Raw genomic sequence first — 27,352 nt, forward strand, 5'->3', positions numbered from 1 at the left:
GTCAGAGGCCCCCCCTCCCCCGAAGACACCCCTTCACCGCGCAGACTGGTTTGAGATGAACCCTGAATCACCTTTGGAGAAACGCTTTAACTTGAACACTCCCACCCAAACACACACGCGAGCGCGCTCAGGCACGGTACGCACTGACACACCGACGACAGAGGATGACGACCCCCCTCACCTGTCCAGCGACTGGTCCAGGGAATGACAGTTGTCAGATAACGAGTCGTCCGGACTTCCGAAAGGCTCCAGGATCTGAAGAAAGAACGAGCGTGATCCCAGTGAGGCCGAGGACAGATTCGTTCGTTCGTTCGTTCGTTCGTTCGCCGAGCAGGGTGAGCGAGGACGCGTCAGCGGGAACTCACGTTCCGCTCCAGGGTCTCGGGGATGAACTCGCCCTCGCTGTTGATGCTGGTGTAGGAGCCCTGGCGGGCGATCTGCTGCTGCTCCTCGGGCACGCTGCCGGGAGGGGGGGAGCTGCGGCCCGTGCGCAGGGAACCTGGAGCCAGAGCGGCGGGGCAGAGACACGAGGACAGGCCGTCGTGGTAAAAGCTCTTTAAAAGCAGAACTTCACGCCGCTCACGTCATTGTCACCAAGGCAGTTTCGTTCAGCCGCAGTGGCGTGAAGTCACCTCCTCCCCTCTGCCGTTACCGTCACGCAGATGCCACATGGCAGCAGCCTACGGCCGCGGTCCCGGAGCGCCCGTGGGCGGAGCGGCACGACAAAGGCGTGGAGCGTGCTCGGACGCGAGGCCCCGCCCCCGTTCCGCCGCCCACCGTGGCAATCCTATCAAGCGCGGCACAGGGCGGCTGCCCCGCGTCACCGCTCAGGGAGGAGGCACGGATACGGTTCGAGTGCAGCCGCATGACGGGGGGGGGGGGACTCGGCGAACACGGGGGCCCCCGCTCACCGCGCAGTGCAGCTGGGCGCAAGGCGTCGAGCGCTCGCAACCGACGACGCAAACGACGGCCGACGAAGGCGCCGCCCTCCCGCTGTTACACGCCGGCTATAAAAACAGCACTGAAGCCCCCCGGCAGGTGGTTAAGAAGCTCAATCACCCTCTTGAGCAAAATAAATCGCAGGTAGAAGCTCTAGGAGCGACGCCACTTATCGCGTGCCTGCAAATGAGGTTTGATTTGATTGCGGACGATGCACGGATGTGCCGCTTGACGGGGGCGGGGGATTTCTGTGGAAGCGATAATACTAACACGACTTTCGCATTCTGGAGAACGTATTAACCCCAGGAGCTGCGACGGCCGACAAACACCGCGCAAGACGGGACCTCGCAGGACCTTGCTCCCCTCTACCGAGACACCCCAGCCCCACCCAGAGGGATTCCTCTGCAAACCTCGCCTTTCCAAATTTCCATGACGCGCTTCTCCCCGCGGGTTGCTCCTGAGGCCGTCCACGGCGAAGAGCTCCGAACTCACACTTTGCAAGGTGTATCCAATTAATTAACAGCTAATGGGCAGGAAAACTGTCAGAGGCTTATGTCGAACGATTAAACAAATCCCTGCTAATGAGGCCATCGCACCGCTTAATGACATCCCATCGAGAGGTGCACTTATGAGAGGGTGGGGGATAAAAAAAAAAAAAGAAGACATAATAATAGTAACGATAAAATAACATCTGGTTCTTGTAACGGACGAGACGCCCAGGCAGCAAGAGGCACGGCAGCGCGGGGACGAGAGAACAAGGAGCAGAGGGAGACCCACCTGTGGAGTGCTTGCGCGTTCTCTCCGCGTCTTTGAACGGGGAAACCTCGAGGTTCACGAGCGACGTCGTGGATATCATCTCGCTCCGTTTGTCCAAGCGGTTCACCTGCAGGTACTACACAGGAGGGAGGGCAGTTTCGACAACGCGATCATTAACATAATCAGGTCACAATGCGCGTGGGGGGTGGGGGAGCGGGGCAGGCTTCGGTACCACGGTAACAGTAACACTTGCTCGGGCAGCGGCTTTACGCCTGGACGGAAATAACACAGGCGCCGCGCACGTGTTTGTGAGGACCGGCGGCTCTCGGTAAAACGGGACGGACATCTAGCAAGCTCATCAGAAAGAGACAATGCTTTAATTAACTGAGTGGGAGATAGATAAATAAATAAATAAATAAATAAATAAATAAATAAATCTAAAATAATGAAATGTCTCCAAAATATTCTAATTACACACTCACTTACTGCCTATACACTCCTGGGGCTTCAATGAACATGTGACTGGACATTAGCATAACACTTAATGAGGCGGAAAATGCTTTATGGTCCTGAACGGGAAATTGGCGATTAATGCCTCCGCTGATTGGCCGAGATTTTTAGGAAAATGAGCGAGAGCACGTCCCCGTTCGATGACATCATTCCCGGAGAACGACGTGACGAAAAGCCGTCCTGTCTAATTATTACCCCGACATGCGTTCTTGCATTTTTTGTGAACCTTCAATCTTTAACCTTAACTACTCCGAGAAGGTGAACAGGACACGTTTGCCGAGTGAAAGTCCCCGATCGGGTCTCCGGCTCCGACGTTACCGCGACTGAGGTTGTTCGTGAGGCCAGGCATTGAGGCTCCCTCTTCCGCTCTAAGACCGCGGTAAACCCCAAATACCTGCAGGCGAGCGTCGGCCGGACTCGGCCGATCGTCCTGGGGCGCCTTGAGCACGAGTCGAAGGCTGGTGGCGGCGGGGCTGCGGTCCAAGTTCGACACGACCCTGTCCAGGTCTTCTTGGGACCTCAAGGGGAGCAGCAGCTGGTGGGGGGGGGGGGGCAATCACACAAACACACCACACACACAGAGTGTAAAAAATAACCCCGCGTAGCGGTTTCACCCCACAAAATCGAGAGCTCCTAAAACGGGGCTCCAAGGCAACAGCCCCATCGAGGCCTTATCGGTGTGTATCTGTCGCTCGGCGGTACCTCTTTGTCAGCGTAGAACAAGTCCATCTGCTGTCCGAAGGCATTGGTCACCTTCTGGAGAAGCTCTCGGAACTTCAACGGCCTCGGGAACGGAATGATGCTGCGATGGGACAGGGCAAATGAGAGGACGCCGGGAAGGACGCCGGACGGCACGGTCCGTTCCGAGGGACTCCGTTACTATCCGCAGTAACGCCGAGTGACCGCAACTCTACAAGAGTGTTAATAAACCTCTCGCTCCTGCAGGTTCGTTGAAATCACAATAAGTGCCGCTTCGACGCCGCCTTCTCTCGTCTGAATTTCTTGAACGTTTTTCATTCAATGTTTTCATTTGCATGATGCATTTGTGTTCGTGTTTCACTAATTTATTCGAGCAGCAGCGAGCGCAAGGTCAGGTCTTCGCGGTGTCAGCGTTGAACGTCCTCGGCGTTTCCCCGGCACCGCGGTGCTCCGGCCATCCTGGCCGAGTCGCCGCCGGAACGTCTACGGCGAGCGGAGCCGCAGCCGGAGGCCGGCGAACGGGAGTTCGGCCAAGTCGGTGCGCGCAACGGCGGACTTCGTCCTGCGTCTAAACATCGACCGGACCCCCCCGAGAGCTCAGCGCAGATTTAGAGGGAGGAAAAGAGAACATCTGACCTCCTGCCACGCGGGGATGTGCTCATCCGCCATGCGGCGTGGGTGCGATTAACCCTTCGGGAGGAAACTCCGGCAAAAGGTTAAAGGGCACAGCGGAACACCGACCGTGCGGATCCCCCCCCACCCCACCCCACCCCACCCCACCCCACCGCACCCCTAGTGAGGCAGAGGCAGACACAGGTGACGGTCGGCCGCAGGCTCTTCGGGCCAATGATCGGAGGCGCGTGCATCTCCTTCCTGCGCGAGCTTGTTTACCGCCTCACCCCCGCAGGGCGCTACTTCCTCTTTCAGGTCCCAGCGGCTTTGGAGGCACACGCCCACCTAGAAACGGCTTCTGCGAGCCGCGGCAGCGGTGCGCGCAGGGCACGTGGGCCACGCGGGGCTCGCGGAACCGCCAGGAAACCCGCAGCGGGGCATCTGGTAGAGCTCCTGGTGCGTTCAAGGTTACGCGCCGCTCTCCGCTTTAATCCCTCCGTCCTAAATCGGCACCGGAGCCGATTTACATACATATGTTTAATGAGCAGCCGCTTCGGCCGACTATCCGGGGCGTTTGCCCAAACGGACGCTGATTTATGTTCAAAGTAAATATGCAAACGAAACACTTTAAAGGGCTGCAAAAATGACCTCGGTTCAAAGTGATGATGTAGTGTTTTTTTGCACGATATTAAAAAGGGGTGAATTACTGCAAGGTGGGTTTATTCTCTAACGAGGTGCTAAACCGGCTTTAAATGCCGCATAAACAGCTACCGTTACGCTGCGGTCCACGTGACGCGGCTTTGGGCGACGGCGCCCGTTCGGGAGTTTCGGCGTTTGTGCGAATGATGTCAAATATAGGTGGTCCGGCGTGTGATATACATGCGATGTGATATGGTGTCACAATTTGTCGAAATAATAACTTGAGACTTCTTGCGGCGCGTCGCGGTTTGCAGCGGCTGCAGACCGCGCTTCGTTCGGAGGCTCGCCGCCCTATCGGAGACCGAAAACGCAAAGGCGTCCCGCTTCCTGCGCCGTCGCGTGGTTTCGACAGCCGCCGGCGATGTCCCATTTGCATCGACTTGAACCCGCAGCGCGCCGTGAAAAAGCACCCTGTCAAATTTTTCTCGAAAACAGGGCCCGGGGAGCGAAGCCAGGCCGACACGAGAGTCTCCCCACTCACCGTTTCTCGCCCTCGTGCTCCAGCTTTATCCGCAGATCCTGCCGAGGGGAGAGGAAAGAGCGCAGATGACGCGTGGAAGAGGTAACCGTGTTGCCGTTACATTCATAAAAGGCCGCTAATCACTGGTTTGTCCCGGTTCCCATGACGACAAGAGCAAAAAAAAAAAAAACAGTGAAAACAGGAAGAAAATTCCTTAATCGTGACGATAAAGGGACAATAGTCATATACCTGTGCAAGTTAACTGCGTAAGCAAATTTCTCGATGTGGACCTTACACTTTGACCGGTAATTTTGGGCTCTGTTCTTTCTTTGGAACACAACGCGCCCTCTGCACCTTTACGGACATGCAATCCGGGAATTATTTTGCAGCGAAGAAACAAACGCGAATCCAGCCTGCCATAAAGGTGACGCGGCGTCGGGAGTTTTTCAACGTAAACTTTGCGCGGAAAGGAGATTTCGTTCCCAACATCTGGGTGAAACTCAAAGGAAAAAAAAAACTATGCAAAATAAATTGATGGCAGAAGCAGAAACCGGGGTCCTAAGGACAAGCGAGAAATAACTCGAAGTGTTCCGACAGTTTGTTCTTATCAGGCACCTCGTATCGTCGAGCCGTACGTTTACAGATGTTTACCGATCCCCTCGGGGGAATAGCTGGAATTGGAGACTCGATTTTAAGACGACATAACGTATGTAATCTGTAAGTTGCACAAGTGCCGAATGGCCTAAGTGGCAGTAATACCGAAAGCGACCGACTATACGTATGGATCGCGACGAGAATCGTGATGCCGCGTCTCGTTTTGGAGAGCCGAGCGGGGGGGAAAGCCAGAGGAATGAAGGATGCGGCGGACGAACCGAAAAGGGGGTTCTGTTTACGCAGCGCTGCTAACCGAGGCCATCTGCTCCGCTCAGAGATCGCGCTCGCCTCCATCCCAGAGAAAAGGGAGGCCGGAGGAGCGCGGCGAAGCGCCCGGCGACACCCGAGAGCCGGCATGGGCCGTCGAGAAGCGCTGGCCTCACGGCGCTGACGCGACTCTTCCGCGGAAGGAGGCAGCGGCCAAATTTTGGCAGCGACGCGATGAAAACAAGGTCTCGTTGCTACGCCGACGCGACGCGTTCGCTCTTAGCGCGAGGGGGGCCGCGTCGCCAGACGGGGCTCGGGCTTCGGCCGAGGCACCTCCCTCCGTGCGGGGAGCCGTTCACCCGGGAGCTCTCGTGTGCCGCGGCGAGCGGCAGAGGTCCAAAAAGCACCACCCGAAATGCCTCGGGGGTGGCTGGACACGATCCTACAGCTTTGTGCTTTAAGGGAAAGGCGCAGCGGAGCAGAAGACGACGTGCTGCGAAAGGGAAACTCCCTCCTTTGTGTCAAGGCGAGCGCGCGGCCGGTCCGAGCCAAGGCTTATTTTTGGTAAACGAAAAGAGAAACACCCATGTGACTATTAGCTTAAGCTGTGCCGTCGTCACGCTTTCGGCCTCAAAGCCATCTGGACGTCGGCCAAATCGACGCGGCGGCGAAGGATGCGAATGTTCGACTCGGCCGAACCGTCCACGGAAAAACGAGCGAGCGGTCGCGGCGACCCAGATAGCTGCGCTGCCGAGACTCTCGCCGCCGTGCCCGAGACGTGCGCCGGAGAAAAGAAATACCGCAAAGACAGGAAAATGTTAAGGTAGGTCATCCGGTGGTATTTTTCTGCTGAGAACCACTCTGGCGGCGCAGCGCTCGACTTGCCCGCATTCTCAGGGGCTCTCGCGTAGAGAGGTCAAGCGGGTTGAGTGGATGACTGATTAGCCGAGAGGTAATGAATTGCAAACGCGTGAGCGAGGGAGCCTCGGGTCCCGGAGGAGCGCGGCGCAGCTGGTTTTCCGGCTCTCCCGGGCAAGATGCTTCAGAGGACGCCGAGCATACCTGCTTGAAGAGCTGATCCTTGCTCGAGGCCTTGCTGCCGCTGTTGAGTTGAGGCCAGCAGCGGCCCAAGGCGGCCAGATCCTTCATGATGGAGTTCAGCGCTTCTTCGTCATCTGCAGACGGACACGCAAGAGTCACGTGGATGTCTGCGGGTCGCAGCGGGAGCATCTATCGCACCGGACCGGTGTTTCGGTTAATGACACGACAGATCTGAGGATTACGGTCAGGTTAGAGTGTGGCTTGGATCGCAGCGCCGTGGTTACCGACAGCCCGGCTCAAGCGCGCCGCTGCGGGAGAGCGGATGCGAATCCCGCCATCCACGGGGGGACAGCGCGCTCAACTAGGGCGATTACTCTCGTAAGATGAGATGGTTGCGAGTAAACACATTTCTCCAGCGGCAGGTGCGGAGCAAAGAGGGCTTCCCGCACACTTAACGGCGAGATAATTCCCGCGCCATCCGGGATGCGCACGACTCAACCGCGCAATAATGGGTTCGCGAAGCCTCCGCTCCCACCGAAACAAAACTCCCGGGGTTGTCGCAAATCGGCCGCGGAGCTTCTTCGTTACACAACATTAAGTCAGCCGTGATTGGAAACCGCAACGAGATGCCGAACAGGTAAATATAGATCGTTCAAAGTTCCCGTTCCTCCGAGACGAGGCGATCTCTCCCGGCACCTCCGGGCCTGACAGCAGCAGGTGCCGCGAATCCATTTTGAGGTCGTAAAACACCGGAGGAAGCTCTCGGGGGACCTCGGACCACCGCGCCCAACTGAATCCGCGATCTCCTCGCCCGCCGAGGCCTAATCGCGGACGGCGGCGACGCGCCCCGGTGCGGCTCCCGCTCGGCCGGTGCCCCGCTGCGAATCGCGTCGCCGCCCGGGGCCACCGAGGGAGCAGCACCCTCCGATAAGACGAGTCGATTGCGCAATCTTGGAAAGTAGCCCGCGTGAATATTTACGTAATGCCTCGATGCCTCCGCTCGAGCAAACACGCCTAACCACCGACTAGGTAAATAACTGGAACTGATTAAATGCCCGCTGAAACACGTCGGTCAATCCTACTAAAAATATTTTGCCTATTTTTAGCGTAGGTGGGGATAACATTCCTGGAGCATCGGCTACGAGGCTCCATCCCCAGTCTACGGAATCAAAAGTTTGAGCACATGCCGTCAGCCGGCGTGATGCATCTTGCGCGTGGTCGCTGGCGTGAAGCACAAGCTGGACTCAAACGGGGCGGCATCCTGCACGAAAATGCACATTTCGGCGTTCGAACCCAGAACACCAACTGCAGAGCAGGAACATCATTTCAGCGGGAGCATGGTACATAAGACGGAGAAAAAAGCAGAGCGGAGGTGTGTTATTCAACTGGAAAGACATGCGCGCTCTCTCTCTCATATATTTACATATATAAATAAATGAAACAATTTCAATAAAAAAAGTTATTTAAATAATTTGGTATACATAACAAATTAGTTAATCATATATAACAAATTATTTAAAGTAATTAATATGTCATACTACATATATATGTAACTTTATCAGCCAATACTTTCATACTGTTACCATTACATTATTAATAATTTAACTTTGCAAGTTTCTCAGGTGGATCGGTACTTTTGACTCGCGCTGCACATCTGTTCCTCGGACACAATACGATAGCGACGGCCTTCTGTAACGCTGCCGGCGTTTGCGTCTTAAAACTGTGTGTTTTGTGCATTACCGTAACACACGCATCGGACCCGCTCCCCTAATCCCGTCTCCCGCTTTATCAGCAAGGCCCTCCTGCGAATCCGAGCCACCGACCTGCCGAAGACGAGCTCAGGGATGACGCCGCTTTTCTCAACACCTTTTTCTGAGCTCTTTCCAACAGGCAGCGCAAAGTGTGGGCATCAGACGCATTTCCAACTGCTACCATCGAAGATATCATGATATCGGGGAGTCCCGGCGTACCCACATCGGTATTACTACAGCATCTAAACCGCTTCGCATTTTTGCAAAGGAAAGAATAATAATGACAATACAGACAGAACAGCGCAGGTGTGTAATTTAAAAGCTGCTACAACAGCAGAAATCCTTTCCTTATTCTTACAAAAAACAAACAATGCATTTATTATAGTAAATGAGTAGCGCTGCTGTCTCATAGCGCTGGGTGGTGCGAAAGGATGTGGGTTCGAGACCCACTCAGTCTGTGTGGAGTTTGCATGTTCTCCCCGTGTCTGCGTGGGTTTCCTCCGGGTGCTCTGGTTTCCTCCCACACTCCAAAGATGTGCTGTTCAGATTCCCCCATAGTGTGTGAGTGACAGAAAGAGTGTGTGTGTTCCACCGATGTATGGATGAGTGACCCAGTGTAAGTAGTGCATCTAGCAGCGTAAGTCACCATGGTGAATAAGCTGTGTGGGCTGATAACTCTACATAGAGTTCATCGGAAGTCACTTTGGAGAAAAGCGTCTGCTAAATAAATAAAAATGTAAATGTAATTATAATTGCATAATACCAGAACACGCTGAAGATTAAGTTTGAGCCTGAACAGATACGGGAATACATATGTGTGATGAGCCCCAGCGATAGGAGTCTGGTGTAGCGACAAAAGAAGTCGAGTCGAAATCGGTTTCGGCCATCGGAGACCAGGCCTTGCGCGGCACATCGAGCGTTCACAGGTGTGCCGAGCGACTCCAGGAAGTCACGACTGGCTGGCTTTCTCCTTCCTCTGAGCTAGCGGAGCCAAAGCGACGCAGCTGCTTCGCGTCATCCGGCAAGATCGCCTTTGCACGCATCGCGGGGCCTCGCAAAGACGGCGTCCCGATGCTCGGATGCAGCGCCGGGTCCCCGAATCACGCGGCGGGGGACGGCGAGCGGGAACAGATGTCGCTCGGAATGCGGCACACGCCAAGTGGCTTCGGTTAACGAAACACCCTGCGGCTTTCTTTACAAACAAAGTCGACGACGGACGCTTCATCCTCCGGCGTACAGGCCTCGCTTCTTCCCATTTATTTCATTTTTTATAATCATACTTTTGAAACGATGCATTCAGGAGGGGCGACGATGCTCGAGCGAAATGTGGTCAAGAGCAGAGCTCGCGGTCTCGGAGGCGGCGTGTTGTGTCCTTTCGCCAATAAAACACGCCATCCCAGGGTTAGCTCTGGCTCCGCTCCAGTCAGCGTCTGACCGGCTGGAGAAGCGCGATGCTGGGTCACGGGAAGCGCTGCTGCTGGGAGCAGCAGAACAACGTCCGGAAAGCGCTGAGCGAGCACAACGGACGGGCCTCGCCGAGGGTTCAGAGCTGGAGGACCATCCTGGAGGACCATCCTGGAGCACCATTTACCATCAACCTCCTCACTTCCCAGCGTGGAGGACTGCGGCGGTCGGTCGGAGGAGAAACTTGATTAGGAGAACATCTACAGCACCGGCCAGAAATCTGAGTATATTTGCAGGAAACGGTTTCTTTTCTTCCACCAGGCATCTGCTTGAGAGGTCTGAAGAGGAACCGAGGCACCACGTCGTCGCGGCTCTTCTGCAGCACTTCCCGGAGAAGCGAGACGAACGCTTGTGTCTTGCTTTGCTTTCACTCTTCTGTCCAATTCTTCTCCTACAAGTCTTACCCAGGTTGCCCAGCGGTACTTGGAGCTGACATGGCGAAAAAAAAAAAAAAAAAAAGAAGTTCAACGGCGCTTATAAGGCGCCTCCGCAGGATCACCGCGGCGGAGCGGCTGCTCGCATCAGCACGGGGTTCGGGTTAGGCTTGGATCGCTCCGTCCTCTATCCCTTAATCATCCTTTTGTGCCTTTCTGCAGACGCTCACATCTCCGGGACGGTCCCGGACCAGTCCCGGACCACAGCCGTCGATGTTAGAGACCGTGCGACAAACACCAAGCCGGCCACCAAAAAGCGAACCCTTAATCATCAACAAAGTGCCTCTCGGGCACCGCGGCACCCCTCGCGGTCCCGTCTAATTAAAGGACCACTTGACATTCGTCGGGTAAAAATCAGGACCTGCGCTGTTTAAAGTCTAAAAGCAGCATGTATGACAGAGAGGGAGATTTTAATAATGCAAAACGCTGTCTCTATCCGAGATAAAAGCGCCGGGGCACTCCGAACGGAGCCCGAGAGCCGATCCAAAATCAGTTCAAACGGAATAATGCAAAGCAATGTTTAACAATAAATGAGTGCAGAAATCGCCAAGGTGATTTTCAGAGGACCTGCGATTTCATCCCAGCCCGTGCGCCAAGGTCATGCCGAATTCCTTTCTTTTCGCCTCCGTGGGAAATTCCGGAACGAGGCTATTTTCATGTTTTGAAATTGAAAATTTAAATGCGGATTCGGTAAAACGATTCAACATCGATCCGGCCCTGGAACGAACACGCGTCGCCGATTTCCGCGAGGAGCCGCCGGGCGCGGGGCGAGGCCGGGCGAGCATGAAAGCAAGCCAATGACGCGGCGCTGTCGGCGTACCGCGGATGCAGAGGGAGCACGGAGGAAGAGACAAGGGTGACATTGAGAACTAAGTGGCTCCGGGGAGGTGGGGGGGGAGGGGGGGGCACCGTTTTTCTGTCAGGTTCAGTCAAAGACTTGGGGCCTGATGAAATAATGACGATAGATTGAAGAGAAGTCGGCATGGGCACTTCCTTTTTTTCTTTTTTTTTTTATTTTTAAAAAATAACAAAAAATATCCTTCCTCGGTCTTTCATCTCGTCACACGCGTTTGTAAATGGGAGCAATCAGGCTAATCGGTGTGTTATGAATTAACATTTTCACTTTCAAGGGTCTCTAATTGAGCCAATTAGTCGAGTCAGGCGATGATGATTAATATGCATTTTACCTTAGCTCACCACGTATCTGTTGAAGTGAAGAGGCGATGATTAATTACGGCTCATTGAACTCGGCGATGTCGGGATGCCTGGCGGTCACGCGACGGCTACGCAAGCTCTCGGCCCACAATGCCGCTCGTCCCGGTACCGGCGCGCTCGCGGCACGGCCGACACGTCGCCGCTCAAGGTCGATCCGTTGTTTCCGTTCCGAGTGATCCGGAAAGAACGGGGGCCTTCGATTCCCATCTACGCTCCTTTTGTTCCCCTCACACGAGGGATCACGATCCACGCGTCACCTAAAGCGCGTGCCACCGAACGTATGGCTTCCATTTGTAGGTTCTACGCAATCAAAGGTGTTTCCAATCAGATCGAACCGCAGTAGAGCGACATTCCCGCAGATTCACGCACGGGTGGCTCAGCGGCCGGAGCTGCTGCCTCTGGACTTGAAGATCCCGGGTTCCGATCCTTCCTGCCTCAGTAGTGTCCTCAAGCATGGTACTTACCTTTACACTTATTTATTCATGGGACACTTTTATCCGAAGCAACCTCCAACAAACTCTACGTAGCGTTATCGACCCACACACCTTATTCACCGCGGTGACTTACACTGCTAGATACACTACTTGCACTGGGTCACTCACCCATACATCAGTGGAACACACACTCTCTCTGTCACTCACACACTATGGTGGAATCTGAACAGCATGTCTTTGGAGTGTGGGAGGAAACCAGAGCGCCTGGAGGAAACATGCAAACTCCACACAGACTGAGCGAGGATCAAACCCACGTCCTCTCGCACCAACCAGGTGCTGAGAGACAGCAGCGCAACTCACTGTGCCACCATTCCGCCCTCGCTTACCCCGGTTTCCTTCAGTAAAATTGCAGTGTAAATGCATAAGAAGCTAAACTTCATAATTTGCTTTGGAGAAAAGCATCAGCCAGATCAAAGGTCCTTAATTACCTTTTACAGGCCGTGGACCCCAATAAACATCTAGAGAATTCTACGGACCCCTCCTAGAACACGTCTTTAAATTAATTCAGAGAAAATATTGCACTCAGTTAATTACATTGGATCTTGATTATCGTCACAATTAATTTTGTCTAGGATAGTGACAGCACAGTAATATTAATACTTTAAACTTTTATTCGGTGGAACGATATTATTCTCAAGGCAAGGGTGTATTTTACAGACCCTCTAAAGATCATCTGCGGACTCCTAAGGGGTTCGTGGACCCCTGAGCTAGAGGAATAAATGCAAGATGCGCTCCGAGAATTTGGAGGTTCGCGACAACCTACATTGTCCCCCCCCCACCCCCCGGGGGTCCAGCCGACCGCTGGAGAGCGAGCAGATGTGCCTGTTCTCCATGTCCCATATAGGGACCCGGAGAGCCGCCGAGCAGGACAAGGAGAACACGGTCGTGCCGACATGCGCGGCTGCACACGGGAGCATCAACCCCCCCCATCCCCCCCAGGCACTCATGTGAAACAGGACAAAGTGTCCAAGTCTCATGTCTGGAAGAGTTCGGAAAGATTGTCGAGTGTTTTCCTACCACATAAACATTAATCTTCTGCACAAATTTCCTACCTTCTCGAAACTCCTCCGATGCTTAGAATACTGTACTTTCATTTTATTTACTCTCTGGTTATTCGGGTTATTGGAAGGCATCGGCCCTTCCGCACGTGCGCAGAAGAGACGGACGTGAAAAAATAAGTCCGAAAACCCAGAGTTCACGCAATAATCTAAAAATACATTCGCATCGTCGCGATTCGCGATTCGGTGAGACGGGTGTGGAAATTAGCATTAAAAAAAAAAAAGAAAACTAAACTCACAAAATCTCATCAGGTAAGGAGGCAGCAAACAGCACCGTGCTTGATCCCGAGGAGACTTTGAACTGTTTATCGTTACAAAACATCTCCAATTAAAAAGGCTCGACCGAAGGAGGCGAGTCTGACGCGGCCAAGATGCGGCTGAGAACGGAAATAATTTTCGACTTCTCGGAGCAGAGGATTCCGGTGCGGTCCGGAGATTAAACAACGTGGAAATAAGGCAACGGGCGAGACCGAGAGTCTAGAACCCAAAGCGAGAACTAGGGAGCCGCAGCTCTTGCGTCAGGTGGACGAGTTCAAAATCATCTGCTTTGATTTTCTTCTGCCGCCACAAGTGTGATGTCATTCATCTCGCATTTAGAAGTAGGGGCAGCTGGTAGCGTGATGGATAGAACCAGTGCCTTTGGATCCCAAGGTTACAGGTTTGATCCCCATCTCTGGGTGTAGTACCCTTGGTATTTACCCTGAATTGCTCCAGTAAAATTACCCAGCTGTGTACGCACACGTTGTCTGAAACTGCTTCTCCCAAGTGGGGTCGTGGTGAGCCGGAGCCTAACCCGGCAAACACGGGGTGCAAGGCTGGAGGGGGAGGGGACGCACCCCGGAAGGGATGCCAGCCAGTCCCAAGGTGCCCCAAGTGGAACTTGAACCCCAGACCCACTGGAGCACAGGCCAAACCCACTGTGCCACTACACCCAGCTGTATAAAAGGGTAAATAATTCTGACCTTAATATTGTAAGCTGCTTTGGAGAAAAGCATCAGCTAAATGAAATAAATAAATAAGCACGCCAGTGATGTTCAACACGCTCCCTAATTTGCTGGGCTCAGACAGAACTGATTACATAATGGAAAGAGGGGCCTGTGGCAGCTTCCTTCACTAAATACCAGTGTCTCCTCGACTTGGTTGTCGCCCGATAACCGGACCGCGGAGTCGCACCCAGGGAATTGCGTCTTGGGAGAACAAAGGCGGACAAGAACGAGAGCAGATAACGCTGAACAAAGCACGTTGTTTATCTTCTCGAAAAAAAACAGATAGGCATTTAGAACCCCTGCAGTGGAAAGTCCTGCATTCCAGAACTCTTTAACCGCTGCGAGCACGTTCCTTTTCAAACGAGTGCGGCCATTGCCACGGATTCCCACCGATTCGGCAAAACCTTAAGGTGAAAGCGTTACGAGGTTGTAACCTTGAAGGCGGCACCATCCGGGCGTGGAGTAAATGACCCCGGGAAATAAGTCGGTCGTCCAACGGACAGGTGCACGATTTCCCAGAGGGCTTTCGGAGGAGAAGTTGCACGGACCTTCAATAAGGAATGAAACTGATCCGGGGAAGTTTTGCGAACGCTGATCCGCGGAAGGTCCACGTCGGTTTCGATGGGATCCGACCGTCCCGACAGCGGAACTCCGGAATCTGCGAGGCCCATGCAAAGGAGGAGCACCGGGTCGCTCTTAGCGAAGATCCCTTCGTCGGACCCCGTCGGGCAGACAAATTATTCGCGGCGAGTTGCGGGCGGCCGCTTCGCCTCGACGGCGGTCGGCTTGGCTCCGAGGATTCCCCGAAGGACGGCGGTGCGGCGTCAGAACATCCAGACGGACTAATTAGGCCCGAAGAATCCCGACCACGCAACTAACTGAGATGCAACGCCCAGCAAGCCGGAGAGCAACGAACAACCCTGTAAAACTCACACTCGCCGGAACACACTTTTAATGGCCCATTTGTCTTACTATTGCCGGAAAATTCCACACAGCTACTATATTTATATCCAGCTATTGGGCATTCCTGGTTTTAAATCACAAAGTGCGTACCAACGCATGAATGGCATTTTCGTATATAACTCGCTTTAATGTACCGGCGCTTATCTGAGTCGGTCCTGCAACAACCGCACCCCCCCAGCCCCCAGATTCCATGCAGATCACCGCACCGGGTTTTCCTTTCCTATGTCCGAGTGCCATTTTTGGCACCATTTAAGGACAGAGTAAACAGTGACTCATGGGACACTTGGCCTTTCCCCTGTGAAAACCTCAACACGTAAACCAGACTGCGTGGGTAAGCGCACCCCCTCCTACCTTTCGAGTTCCTGTGAAGGCCGGGTCCGCCGGGGACGCCATCGTCTGCGAAGCAGAGGGAGACGCGGTCAGGCGGCGCGTGCGAGCGCTCGGCTAACAGGGCGAGCGCCCGTGGTCGCCGAGTCGCGGCGTATTCCAGGTACGAGGCGCTTCGCCTTCCACACATCGACACACACAAAACACACAGGCAGCGCTACGTCTCTGGCGAGGCGGGCAAAGCCACGATGCGCTGGCTCGAACGGTCAAGATTAGGGAATTTCAAAAATACATTTTCCAGTTTATTTACGATAAATCGTGTTTTTTTTTTTCCAACGACGAAAGTGAAAGCGAGCCGTACAGGTCGACCTCGACTTACGACGTCGTCGACTTCCGACAGCCGTCCCGTCGACCTCGCTATATAATTTCCGAGTTCCCGTGTTTGGGCGTGACGTCTGACGACACGCGCTCTACGACGGCATCTGCCGAGCGCGCCGCTGTCGGGCAGCAACATTTCTTCTCGACCGTCTGTGTTTTACGGACAAAAAATTAATTTCACTTGCACAGTGTTTTGTTTCCCATCCCATTCGAGTTACTTTTTTTCTTTTCACAGTGGCCGGCTAGCAAAAAATGTGTGCGTTCTGGTGGCGCAGAATAGAAATTTTGAAAAACAGGAATTAAAAAAAAGAAAAAAAGCGCAGTATGAAAATATAATATTGTATATTTACATATAACGTTTATAATGCTTAATACTTATAATGCTTTTACATATAATAATACCTGTATTTACATTGCTATTCTATATTAGTATCATTTTAATGTGAATAACATGCGAAATTGGTTGTGTATATATAGACACATGAAATCCTAACATACACACTGTTTATATATCCTAATGGCTCATACGGTATAAGAACGAGGTCGTTGGAACGTCTCGAGGTTCTAAGTCAACGACCACCTGTTTTTACCCAGGGAACGGATAGATATTAGTAAAGCGCACCCAAAGAATTTGGAGCGTGAGCCTCCACTGCGCTTTTCACGATGCCTCAATTTTACGGCTGGCGTTCGACAATAAAATGAAAAACGCGGCCAGGGCCGACGGCGATTCAGCGGTAACGAAGAAAACAAACGACCGAGGAACTTCTGGGTCCCGGCTGGGTTTGTAATTCGAGGACGCGGCGTAGCGCGAAGAGCGGAGCAGGACGGACAGGGAACAGCGCGTGCAGCTCTCCGCACACTGACCTGTTTGCGCGCGTGCGAACGACGCGGCCCGCCGTGTGGTGCTGGGACCTGCCAGCGGGAAAGAGGACATGTCTTCAACACAAAACCACACCGGTTTACCCTTGAGCGCCGCCTCATCTTCCAGAGAAAAATATTTATACCCACACAAATTCCTAAAGTAACTGCGCTTATGTAATCGTGCTTCGCCCCTGAATGCTTCCACTGATTTGAGCTCCTCGAATACAGAAATCACGATGCTGTAAACCCCGGGGACTGCAAGGAACTCATTTCATCAGCGGCGAGGTTTACCACGTTTGCTCGTGTTCTTCGGCAAGACCGCGTTCGAGCGAAAATCTGCCAGATCCCTCGAGCAAACGGGTGTAATCCCCTCCCCAAATCGGTGTATCCTGTACAGCATCATTATCGCTATGGGAAGGGTCCCCTGCCGGAGAACTCCGCACACACAGGGCAGGAGCCGGACTTGTTATCGGAAGGTTGCAGGTTCGGCGCGGTCGATAAGAGCCGTTCCGCTGTGTTCTCGGGGAAGTATTTAACCCGAGCGGCTTCGCGAACAATCCATCGTGACCCGCACCTCCTCGGATCCAGGCAGTCAGGGCGCGAGTGTATTCGGGGCGCACGTTCATGGTCACGAAGGACTAATGAATTCCTAAGCGAGTCCAAGTATTAAACCCGTCTGGTGTGGCAGGAATGCACGGATGACCCCTACTTTAGATATATGCATGATGAACGTGCGTGTTCTCGGCGCAAAAAAAAAAAAAGGCATCAATATGCAAATGTATGCGACGCATTGCTTCGGATTGCCCTCTTCCTCCTCCCGGAAGGTCAAGGAGATGTTTGGTACTCACCCATGTTTACGGTCATCATCAGGAGGCGGCTTCGTTGAACTCAAGCGCAGAGGCGGATTTTTCCCCGCTCGGCGACGTCCTCACCCTGGTAAGCACAAGGCGAGTTTCAGAACCTCGGCACCGATCGGATCGGTAAAGCAGGTGCCCTTACCTGGAGCAACTAGAGCTCCGTTACACACACCCACCTGTAGAGCGCCGCTGTCATGAGTCGCGGCCGCAGGAATGAGATTTCATTCGCACATTTGCGTGACTCTGTTTTTTTTTTTTTTCCAGCAAAGTGGCACGTATGGAATGCCAGACGTATAAAAACAGCAATAAAAAATAACGCGGTAATTAAATCCTGCTTATTGTAACATTTCTGGAGGAGGATCGCTGCGAGAGAGGAATTTTCAAGACCCGACATCAAGGATTTAAATGCAGAACAGAGGGGCGCCGAACAGCTGCAGACGTCATACCCTTCAAACGAACGACAGAAGCGTCGAGTCTCGCGGAGACGCTTCGTTCCAGAGGGAAGGGCTCTCGCAACCTCGGGTTCGGGAACAGGGAATTTCACGGGCGAAAGAAGAAAACGACGACGGCTCTCCCTTTCATTTAGGGCCTAACGTAACCGAGCACAAAAGGCAACACAATGCTTTAAGAGCGAGGGGGAAAAAAAAAGAAAAAAAAAAAAAAAACGCCTTCCAACCGACATCTAACGTATTTATTCCTTATTTGAGGCTTGGAGGCACCGAAAAATGGGAATGGAATAAATTACAAGCCGTCCTTTCAGAGAAAACAGATATTAACGCAACGGACACGGAACTATTTCACATCGCGCAGCGCGGGCCGTTAGCCGAACAATACAAATTTCACGTTTTTACGAAAGGCGTAAAATAAATAGAGAGCACGTAACGATTTACACAATCTTCATAATTATGTGCTTTTTTTTTCCCCCAATGAACATTATAACAGTTTCGAGGGGAGACCCGTGGCTCGTTAAGTACAATTAACTATCTGTTTATGCGTTACGGTGAATGCGCTCGCAATCCTGTAAACATCTATTGACTTCAACGGTAATTACGTTTGCCTGACCCTGCCGTGTAGCTGCGAGCGCTTTCAAAGAGCCTCCAATTACGGAGGTATCGAGAAAGGAGATCTGTTTATTTGCGGGTTTTTTGAAGGAAAAGAAAAGAAAAACGTGAGCGCGTTCCGGAGCGACGCCCGAGCCTCCGAGCGCGAGAGCGACTTCTTACGCGGAATACGTAATAACGTACTTTTGCAGCACGTCGCCGAATTATTCTGGGGCTGCGCTCAACGTCCGAGGAGGCATTTCTGAAGCTCCTTCGAGGATGACGGGGTAAATGTTGCACGTACCGCGGGGCCCGGTGCTGATGCGGAGGCTCGTGCATCCTGGGGAGGGTTCGCGAAGAAACTACAGGTGATCCCTGGGTTACGAACATCTGACTTACATACAACCCGCAGATACAAACCATCCTCCGTAAAAACTACTATGTTAGAAATTTGAGTTGCAAACAATATTTCGTAATAACAAACAGTCGTTACTTTGCAGATGGGGGCGCGGGGGCGCGGTGGCGCGGTGGCGCAGTGGGTTGGACCACGGTCCTGCTCTCCAGTGGGTCTGGGGTTCGAGTCCCGCTTAGGGTGCCTTGTGACGGACTGGCGTCCCGTCCTGGGTGTGTCCCCTCCCCCTCTGGCCTTACACCCTGTGTTGCCGGGTAGGCTCCGGTTCCCCCGTGACCCCGTATGGGACAAGCGGTTCTGAAAATGTGTGTGTGTGCATTACTTTGCGATGAGCATCAAAACACTGCATGTCTACAGCGGTTCGTTGGCTCGTGATTCTCAGGTAGGACAAAAATTTGGTTCTTTTCAGTCGGACCACTTTGCTCTTAACAGTGTCTCGTGTGTTACTGTATTTGGCTTTAATTCTTTTTGTTTTTACCCTCATAACCATGGGACCAAAGCGTAAATGTGATGCAAGCGATGGTGATGCATCAAAGAAAAGGAAAACGATCACGACTGAAACTAAAGTGGAAATAAAGCGATCGGAAAAAGGTGAAATGCCAACGAACATTGGAAAAGTGAACATTAAAGTTTCTTTAATGGTTTGCAGACACACACACACACCTGCTCTAATTCCGAGAGCACTCTGCTATAAAAGACACTTCTCAACCTCTTCCCAGCTGCGGAATTTCACTCGAAACAACCGTCTCCGCCGCGTTCTCTAACCTCCCTCGCTTTGCCCTTCCAACTCCTGTCCCTCATCGTCCCCCGGTCCCGTTCCACATCCGCCCACCTCGTCCCTCGACCACGATTTCGGATCCTCGCCTCCGTTCAGTTCGCCGATCGACCGGCCGTTCGCCCGTCCCCGACCACGAGAACACGTCCGGTCCTTTGATTCCGAATAAACGATCCTGCACTTTGGTCCGGTCTCCTCCGCGTCCTCTGTTCAACACGACAGCAGTAACATTTATTATTTCTTTCTGTGTGTCTCTCTCTATTATAAATATTGTAGTTACATTTATATTATTGTATTATTATTATTGTTATTATTATCCTTACATCACTACATTGTATTATTATTATTACTTTCTTGTGATATTAAAGCTGTCTTAGTTTATCTGGAAGTGTTTCCTTAATGTTTTTATGCATAGAAAGGTACACTATACACTATATACTAAGACAAACATTTGACTAACTGACGTTAGATACGAACTGTACTGACTGACATAAAAATTTGACTTAAAGACAGACTGAAGAATGGAACTCGTTCGTAATTCGAGGACTGCCTCTACAGGGATTCCCCTCTCGCTTCTCATTCCAACAAGCAGGACGTTGCCGAATCGCTGCCGGCAAGGCTTCTCCAGACAAGCGGCGGAGGGGACAGACGTGGCCCCGCTGCCAAAAAGGTGGCTGTTGGTTTCCAGAGCGAAGGCCACGATGCCACCACCCACAACCCCCCGCCCCCGTCCCTCCACTTTTGGCTACAGGCCTGGAAGCTCTATTAAACCCACCAACACCTCTCTCCATCGCGGGTGATGCTCAGGCATTTGCACTTTCCTTCATGTTCACGCACATCTGAAATTAACCCGGGGCCTCGACGGAGGACCAACGCATCTCTTGAATATTTTTACATCGTCGCCACCTTCAGCCGCATCGTTCCTGGCCGATTCGGCAGCTGTTCGGCGACCTGCTCCGTCAGAACGGAAGCGTGTCCCGTGCATTTCGATGGATCGAGGGGGCGTTTAGCACCGGAGGAGAACAGATACGCCGAGTACGCACGCTGTGCTCGTGCGACGGAATGAGTCCTCCCGTCCAGTTCGGCCACAGACGACCCTTCGCTCCGCTCTACGGGTGCGAGTGCCGCACGCTCATCGATGCTGCTGTTCCCCTTTATTGGATTACATCACTTTCACAGCAAGGAGCTCTCATGAGGTCATCGGCGATGAGGTCACGCACCGCTGAAGCTCCCTTTCAGCTTTTCGGCGAAAATGACGTTCGGTCCAGCTGCGGAAACCGAAACGAACCCATTGCGTGGCACAAAGTGGATTACAAGAGGAAATTCGAATATCCAGCAAGCTTCTTACTGCACGCGGTGGGCTGGTTCCCGCAAGGAAGCTTTACAGCTCCGCGACTCGCATCCTCCACAGGGATTTCCAGCACGCGCCGTGCCGGCGAACAACACGCAGCGGGCGCCTACCACCGGTGCTTCCGCTCATCGGCACGTTTACGAGCGCTCGACGGAGGTCTATTAAACGCCGGCGACCGCCCGTAAAAGGAACAACGTCGCTGCTTAGCGCGGCCGCCCTGGGGAGTTCACAGGGACCTCAGTCTCAGGATGAACCGGCGCGGTCCAAAGGCCCGGGGAAACCATGGAAACAAAACAGGGACCGCCGATGTGGCCATAACGGCATGTGTGTTTAAACACACACTTACTGAGCCTTCTCCCCAGCTTACCATGTTAAGTTACTTACCCATTTACACACACACACACAGTCTAAACCGCTTGTCCCATACGGGGTCGCGAGGAACCGGAGCCTAAACCGGCAACACAGGGCGTAAGGCCGGAGGGGGAGGGGACACACCCAGGACGGGATGCCAGTCCATCGCAAAGCGCCCCAAGTGGGATTCGAACCCCAGACCCACCGGAGAGCAGGACCCGGTCCAACCCACTGCACCACCGCGCCCCCCACATCCCATTTATACAGCTGGGTAATTTTACTGGAGCAATTTAGGGTAAGTACCTTGCTTAAGGGTTCTACAACTGGAGGTGGGATTCAAACCTGCGACCTTAGGGTGCAAACACAGCAGTTCTGCTGGTGCATATTAAAATGATACACACGCGAATGACCCAGGGCAGCTCTGGGAAAGCCTCGTTGAAAATATGGAAGGAGGGAACAGTGGGACATAACCGCACAAGTTGCTGCAGACCTTGCGTGCGCACGCACACACACACACACACACACACACACACACACGCAGACACACAAAGCCATAATTCATACAGTATCTCATCGTTAATGTGGTGTTACCAACACGCCGTGCACTCTTTGTTCAGCCCCTGCTGAGGCCTTCTTCTTTAAACCATTTTCCTTTTCCTGTTGCTCTGAATCTTTGATGTCGGCGGCACGAGAAACTCGAGACGCAAGATGGAAGAGCACGTCTGAAAGCAGAGTCCCGCGGAGCGCCAACCCCCCCCCCCACACACACACACACCACTCACGCACACACACCTTCCACTCTGCTACAGATGGAATGCGACCACGGGGGTGGAGGCAGTGGAGCAGGATGATAAGATCGCAGCGTGGCCACGTGATCACCGCGAGGTGGAGGGACGGGAGAGGGGGAACGTGGGTGACGTGACGGCCTCCCATCGGAGGGAAACCGCGCTCCCCTCTCCGGACGGCGCGGTCTCGGGCAACCGCTGCCGTCACCTGGTCCGACCGCGAGCTGGGATTTCACTGGTTTGCCTCCCTCCGTGTCACGCGAGGCGACGAGGTCCGTTTCCGGGAAGCGAGCGGGCTCCTGCGGCGAAGCCCCGCCGGGGGGCAGGTGTCAAAAATAGCAGCGCAAGGAGAGGGGCGGCCAGAAGCGGGGAGGCGACTACGCACACCCCGAGAGGAGACGCACATTTGAGCCTCGCATCCGTTGCTCCGTCACACCGGATAATAAGCGAACTGAGAAAGGGAGCCTGCAGACCACCGGCGCGTGACGCGCAATTATTTGCACAGGCGCTTATTTGCATTCAACACCCACCGGCTCTAAGGGGAGGAACACAAAACAGAGAACGGCAAAGTTGGGCGGCGAAGGGCTCCGCGGTCACCGTGCCACCACGCGCGGGCATTTCTGCCACGTTTCCGAGTCCAAATCCTCATTATCACATGGAGCACATCGCATATAATAAGGCGGGAAGGTAATGGAAATTTCTCACCTCATCAATAGAAGAAATTCAAGCAGAGGGAATGGAAACGTTTACGCAACTGATTCAAAGGTTCAACGGCAGGGGCCCTAATGTTTACCGCTGTTTTTAATATAACAAAGCAGGATGTAACTATTTCTCACCCTATGAACAGAGGAGTGAATACAAGTAGAGGACATGTAACTCCCCACACAAACCGTCTCAAAGGTTCATCCACAGGGCCCCTCGTGTTTATGTATTTATTTTAAAATAATAAAGCAGAGATATAATTGTAATTTTTTTTTACCATGTCAATACGGAGGTAAATTAGAGGATATGTAATTCTTTATGTAAAAGCTAGTTTTCTCAAAGGTAAAACAGAAGGGACCGCGCTCTTAATTACTTTGTCATCATCAGCTGATCAGTTGTTCAGCACTCTGTCACTCTGCTTAATAAAATTAACTGATTTTAAAAATTCTACGTTTTCCGGTCTCACACACATCCGACACCCTGATCGAAGGCAATACGGCAGCACCGCCCCGGGGACTAAAACCAACAACCTTTAGGTTCCAGCTCCAGCTCGTTATCCTGAACGCCTCCAGGTAAACGCGGCGTAAAATGACCGGCGGGTTTTACGCCCCTCGCTATAAGTGCAGATACAGCCGTCAGAGAAATTACACGTTGTGTGCAAGAGCGGGAAATTTACAACGGGGACAATGGGCTTAAAAGCTACAATTAGAGGCCAATATCAACAGGCGGGACGAGGCTGATGCAACGTGCCGTAATCTGGCCTCTCCGACTGCAGGTGGAACGTGAACCGGGTCGGGATTTTCCTTGAAGGCCTGTCGTGCAAAGCCGTGCAATTTCGACCTTTGACCTGGCGGGGGACGTCTATTGCGCCTCGCGTTTAGTCTCGCTTAAGCTTAAGGCGTGCGCGGCCACCCCCGGCGAGAGGGGACGGGGGGTGAGACGGTGGTCCGCAGGGGTGAGAACCTCCAGCACGGCGGAGCTAAAGATGCCAGAAGCTGACATCGTCTCTATAGCGACTGCGATCCAAGCCACGGCCACGTGATTTCGCACTAATCTACGAGGCGCGGAGACCACGGTCGCCCTTCTGGCCGCCGAAGCCGGGAGGGCGATTCGGACCGAAACGCACGGTCCCTAAAGGCCGCAGGGGACCGACCGACCGCCCGCAATCGCCACGCGCGGACCGGTTCTTTTCCAAGCGACCGCGAATCTCCCCACCGAGCCGTTCCAGCAGCGAAACATTCAGGAACCTTTAAGAGACCGACCCGTTACCTCGTTGGGTTCGGGCCCAGAAACACAAACGGCGACCGAGCACGAACAACAGCGGTGACGAAAGCTCACACGCGACCGCAGCCGTGCACGTTCCGAATTTCGGTTCGTCGAACCGGCTGCCGGACGTCGCGGCGCTCTTTAGAGCCACGGTTCTCGTCAAGCCATAGAAACGAGGGAAGAACGACACGGGCAAGGAAGCGCACGCGAACCGAGCCGGGTCACGGCGGAAAGCGGCATCGTCTCTGCAAATGAAGAAAAAGAGGCCGAAAGAAGAAAGAAAAGCCTCCGATAAAACTTCAAATGGGAGGGAAAATGTCACAAGTGGGCGGGGGGACAGCCGTCGTGTCAGGATCGCGTTCCATTTGTTTTTGATCACTATCAACAGGCTACTGGAGCCTGAACAAAAAGGGAAATTGCAACATAGCGTGATGCAACGCGTTTTCAATGAAATCAGTCCTGGGAAAGTACCTCGAGGCACCGAGCTGGAAGCTGGAGCGCAGGCCACGTCTTTACCGCGGTGCGGTGGCGAACGAGAGCCAGCCGGACCGACGGACCGACGCTCGGCTACGTTCCATCCGCGATCAATAACTGCTCGTCCGACACGGGGTTGCGGCGGTCCTGAGCCTATCCCGGAGCATCCCTAGACGGGACGAACGTGGAAATACTCAAACTCAGGTGTTCTCCAAAAAGGCTTGGCGTTCAAACGGTGTTGAATTAATTACCGCACATGTTTCGCTGCAAATTCATTTGCATAAACCGGCCATGCGGAGAGAGAGCCGCTTTGACCCGTCACGTTTCCATGAAAGTGGTACCCTTGAGCAAGGAGTTTACCCCGAATCGCCCCGGTAAAAAATACCCAGCTGCACAATTACATGCGAGGCAGCTGGTAGGGCAGTGGTTAGCATTAGTGCCTTTAGACCTGAAGGTTGCAGGTTCAATCCCCACCTCCAACGTAGTACCCTTGAGCAATGTACTTACCCTAAATTATTCAGCTGTAAAACTTTAAATACCTTAATGCTTAAACGGAAATAAAGCAAAGAAAATGTAACACGGCGCCCAGTGTGAACTGAGCGCCAGGATGATGTTGCTTTGCTGTCCTCTCCAGGCGTCAAGGCCCTGCGGTCGCTCTTGGGTCTGTGCCCCTTGGCCTGCGCTGCTCCGATCCCTAGGAACCCCCACCCCCCCCCCGGTGACAGCTGGGCCTCCCTACTGCTCCTCCAGTGAGTAACCGCAGACTCTATTCCTGTCCTCGCAGGCATACCACGGCGGTGAGTAACTTCATCCGTCGGATGTTCTCGTTGGAGAGGGAATCTCTCCTGTGGGCTGCTGCACGGAAACCATTCATCTCCGTTCCAACGAGGGCCGTTTTCCGCTCGCGGTGGGGGGGGGTGGCGATCGTCATTATTTGCATCGGGGGCACCTCCCTCCCCGAACGATCGCTCCACGGGAACGGGGCAAAGCCATGGCCTCAGATCAGAAGAGCCCCCGAGCCATATATCGTACAGGATCCTCTAGCGCGCCAGTAAAATAATGTACCTGCTGAAATTAAGTGTCAAACCAAGTTTATGGTAGTGGCATAATGTGGTACGAAACACGGTATTAATGGTGTAGCGACAAAGAGCTTGACTATAAACTTCTCGTAGGGCGTTTTGGACAATCGTCCTCCATCGGTTAGGCGGGCAGTGCAAAGGTTTTGTTTTTAGCACTCATCTGAATAATAATGTCAGAGTGAGGTTTCCGCCACCGAGAAACGAAAGGAAAACGAAAATTTTGGACAGCAAAGTTTGGAAAAAATGCGGGAAACATTTTTCCAGGACTACAGGAAGAGCTCACTTGGAAAACATAACAGTAGCGCCTCGGTACTTGGTGTATTTGCATGATTTCGTGGTTCGGCGTCATGCAAATAGAGAGAGGAGACAGCGAGATGTGTCAACCAATATTACTGAGATTTTAATTAAATTATTAATTTTTTTTAAGTGCTGTTCTGTAAATACAGGACAAATTGCGCTCTTTTTTAAATAAATAAAAATTTTTTAAAGAAATTATTTTAAAATTTCTTCTCCCTGGGAGAGGACAGAACAGGTTGAACCCTGCAATTTTTTTTCTTTTTTTTGTCTTTTAAATCTCAGCAATAGAGCCAAGTGCAGGGCTTTCTGTGGGGGACCAGGAAGGGATGATCAGGTGTGTGTGCTGCACACCTGTGACCATCATCATCATCGTCATCATCAGAATACTGACTGTCATCAACGGCACGATCACATCATCATCATCATCATCATGAGCACCAAGCATCACCATGACTACTAGTACCATCATGACCACTTTCCATCCTCCTCCTCATCTTCCTCAACCTCACATGCGGCCCGTGTTGGTTCAGGTCGCGCGCGTCATTTAAAGTTACTCTGCCAAACAGACATGTCCGGTCATCAAACGCCACTTTCGTGGCCCGTGGGAAACGATACTTTCCCTCGCGCTGCACGCGCATATCTGCGCGTCCCCGTGTCGCGCGCTCACCTGTTCACCTGCGGAGCCTCATGGTCCGACGGGCGGCACGCGGGAGGGGACAGGTGTCGCTCTGCTCAGGTGCTCGCGGAGCCAGGCGCGCGCGTGCGCGCGCGGGAAACCGCCGATACAGGCGATGCGGAACCGCTTCCCGCCCCCCCCCGCCCCCTCCTGCCGCCGCCGCCGCCGCGAGTTGTTCGGGTCTCCGCGTGACTCCGGTGTCGGGCGTCGCAAGATCCGCACGCGGACGAGGAAGAATTTCAAAAAAAAAAAAAAAAAAAAAAAAAAACCCCCCAAAAAAAAAAAATCCGTTACGAGGCGTCGCGTTCGGCGCTCGAGAAAATCCTCCGGTGCATTGGAGTAAAAGACGCGCGAGGCCACCGTGCAAAGTGAGTGTGTAATCCCAGCGCGCGGCAGACCCCCGCGAGCGGCTCGAGCGGGCGCGCGATCGGGGGCTCCGCTCGAACCAAACTTTCTCTCCCCGCCGCGTCTCTCGGCTCCGCTCCTCCGGACAGTGCGCGCGCTCCCATCGGCCGAGTGCCGAGTCTGATGTCAGCGGCAACGTGAGATCCAGGAAACGGTGACGGGCACGGAGCGCGAGCGAGCGAGGGAGCGAGCGAGCGAGAGAGCGCGCGCTCGCACAGACACGCCGAGCGCCTCTGCGCGTGCGGCTGCTGCCCTCCGACGGGCGCGCGAGCTCTGTGCAAGGGGAGCCTCGTGCCACGTCGGATGCGCTCTCGCGCCCGTGGCGAAGGCGCGCAGTTGAGTGTGTGTGTGTGTGTGTGTGTGTGTGTGTAACA

General features: G+C 53.4%; 1 protein-coding gene across 1 annotated transcript in view; it reads right to left on the reverse strand.

The window, feature by feature from the left end:
* map3k22 (mitogen-activated protein kinase kinase kinase 22) overlaps positions 1-26,707 on the reverse strand; it is a 40,272-nt gene extending 13,565 nt beyond the window's left edge. Inside the window, exons 1-11 of the mRNA XM_029253485.1 lie at positions 26,565-26,707; positions 17,357-17,441; positions 16,512-16,559; positions 15,294-15,338; positions 6,599-6,711; positions 4,697-4,734; positions 2,908-3,007; positions 2,600-2,740; positions 1,717-1,831; positions 366-499; positions 182-255 (exon numbers count right to left, since the gene is read on the reverse strand). Coding sequence (XP_029109318.1) covers positions 182-255; positions 366-499; positions 1,717-1,831; positions 2,600-2,740; positions 2,908-3,007; positions 4,697-4,734; positions 6,599-6,711; positions 15,294-15,338; positions 16,512-16,559; positions 17,357-17,375 — 827 coding nt within the window. The 5' untranslated portion in view covers positions 17,376-17,441; positions 26,565-26,707. The remainder of the gene's footprint in view (positions 1-181; positions 256-365; positions 500-1,716; positions 1,832-2,599; positions 2,741-2,907; positions 3,008-4,696; positions 4,735-6,598; positions 6,712-15,293; positions 15,339-16,511; positions 16,560-17,356; positions 17,442-26,564) is intronic.
* Between the last annotated feature and the right edge of the window lie 645 nt (positions 26,708-27,352).

The sequence above is a fragment of the Scleropages formosus genome, chromosome 7 (genome assembly GCF_900964775.1).
Source record: "Scleropages formosus chromosome 7, fSclFor1.1, whole genome shotgun sequence".
NCBI lineage: Eukaryota > Metazoa > Chordata > Actinopteri > Osteoglossiformes > Osteoglossidae > Scleropages > Scleropages formosus.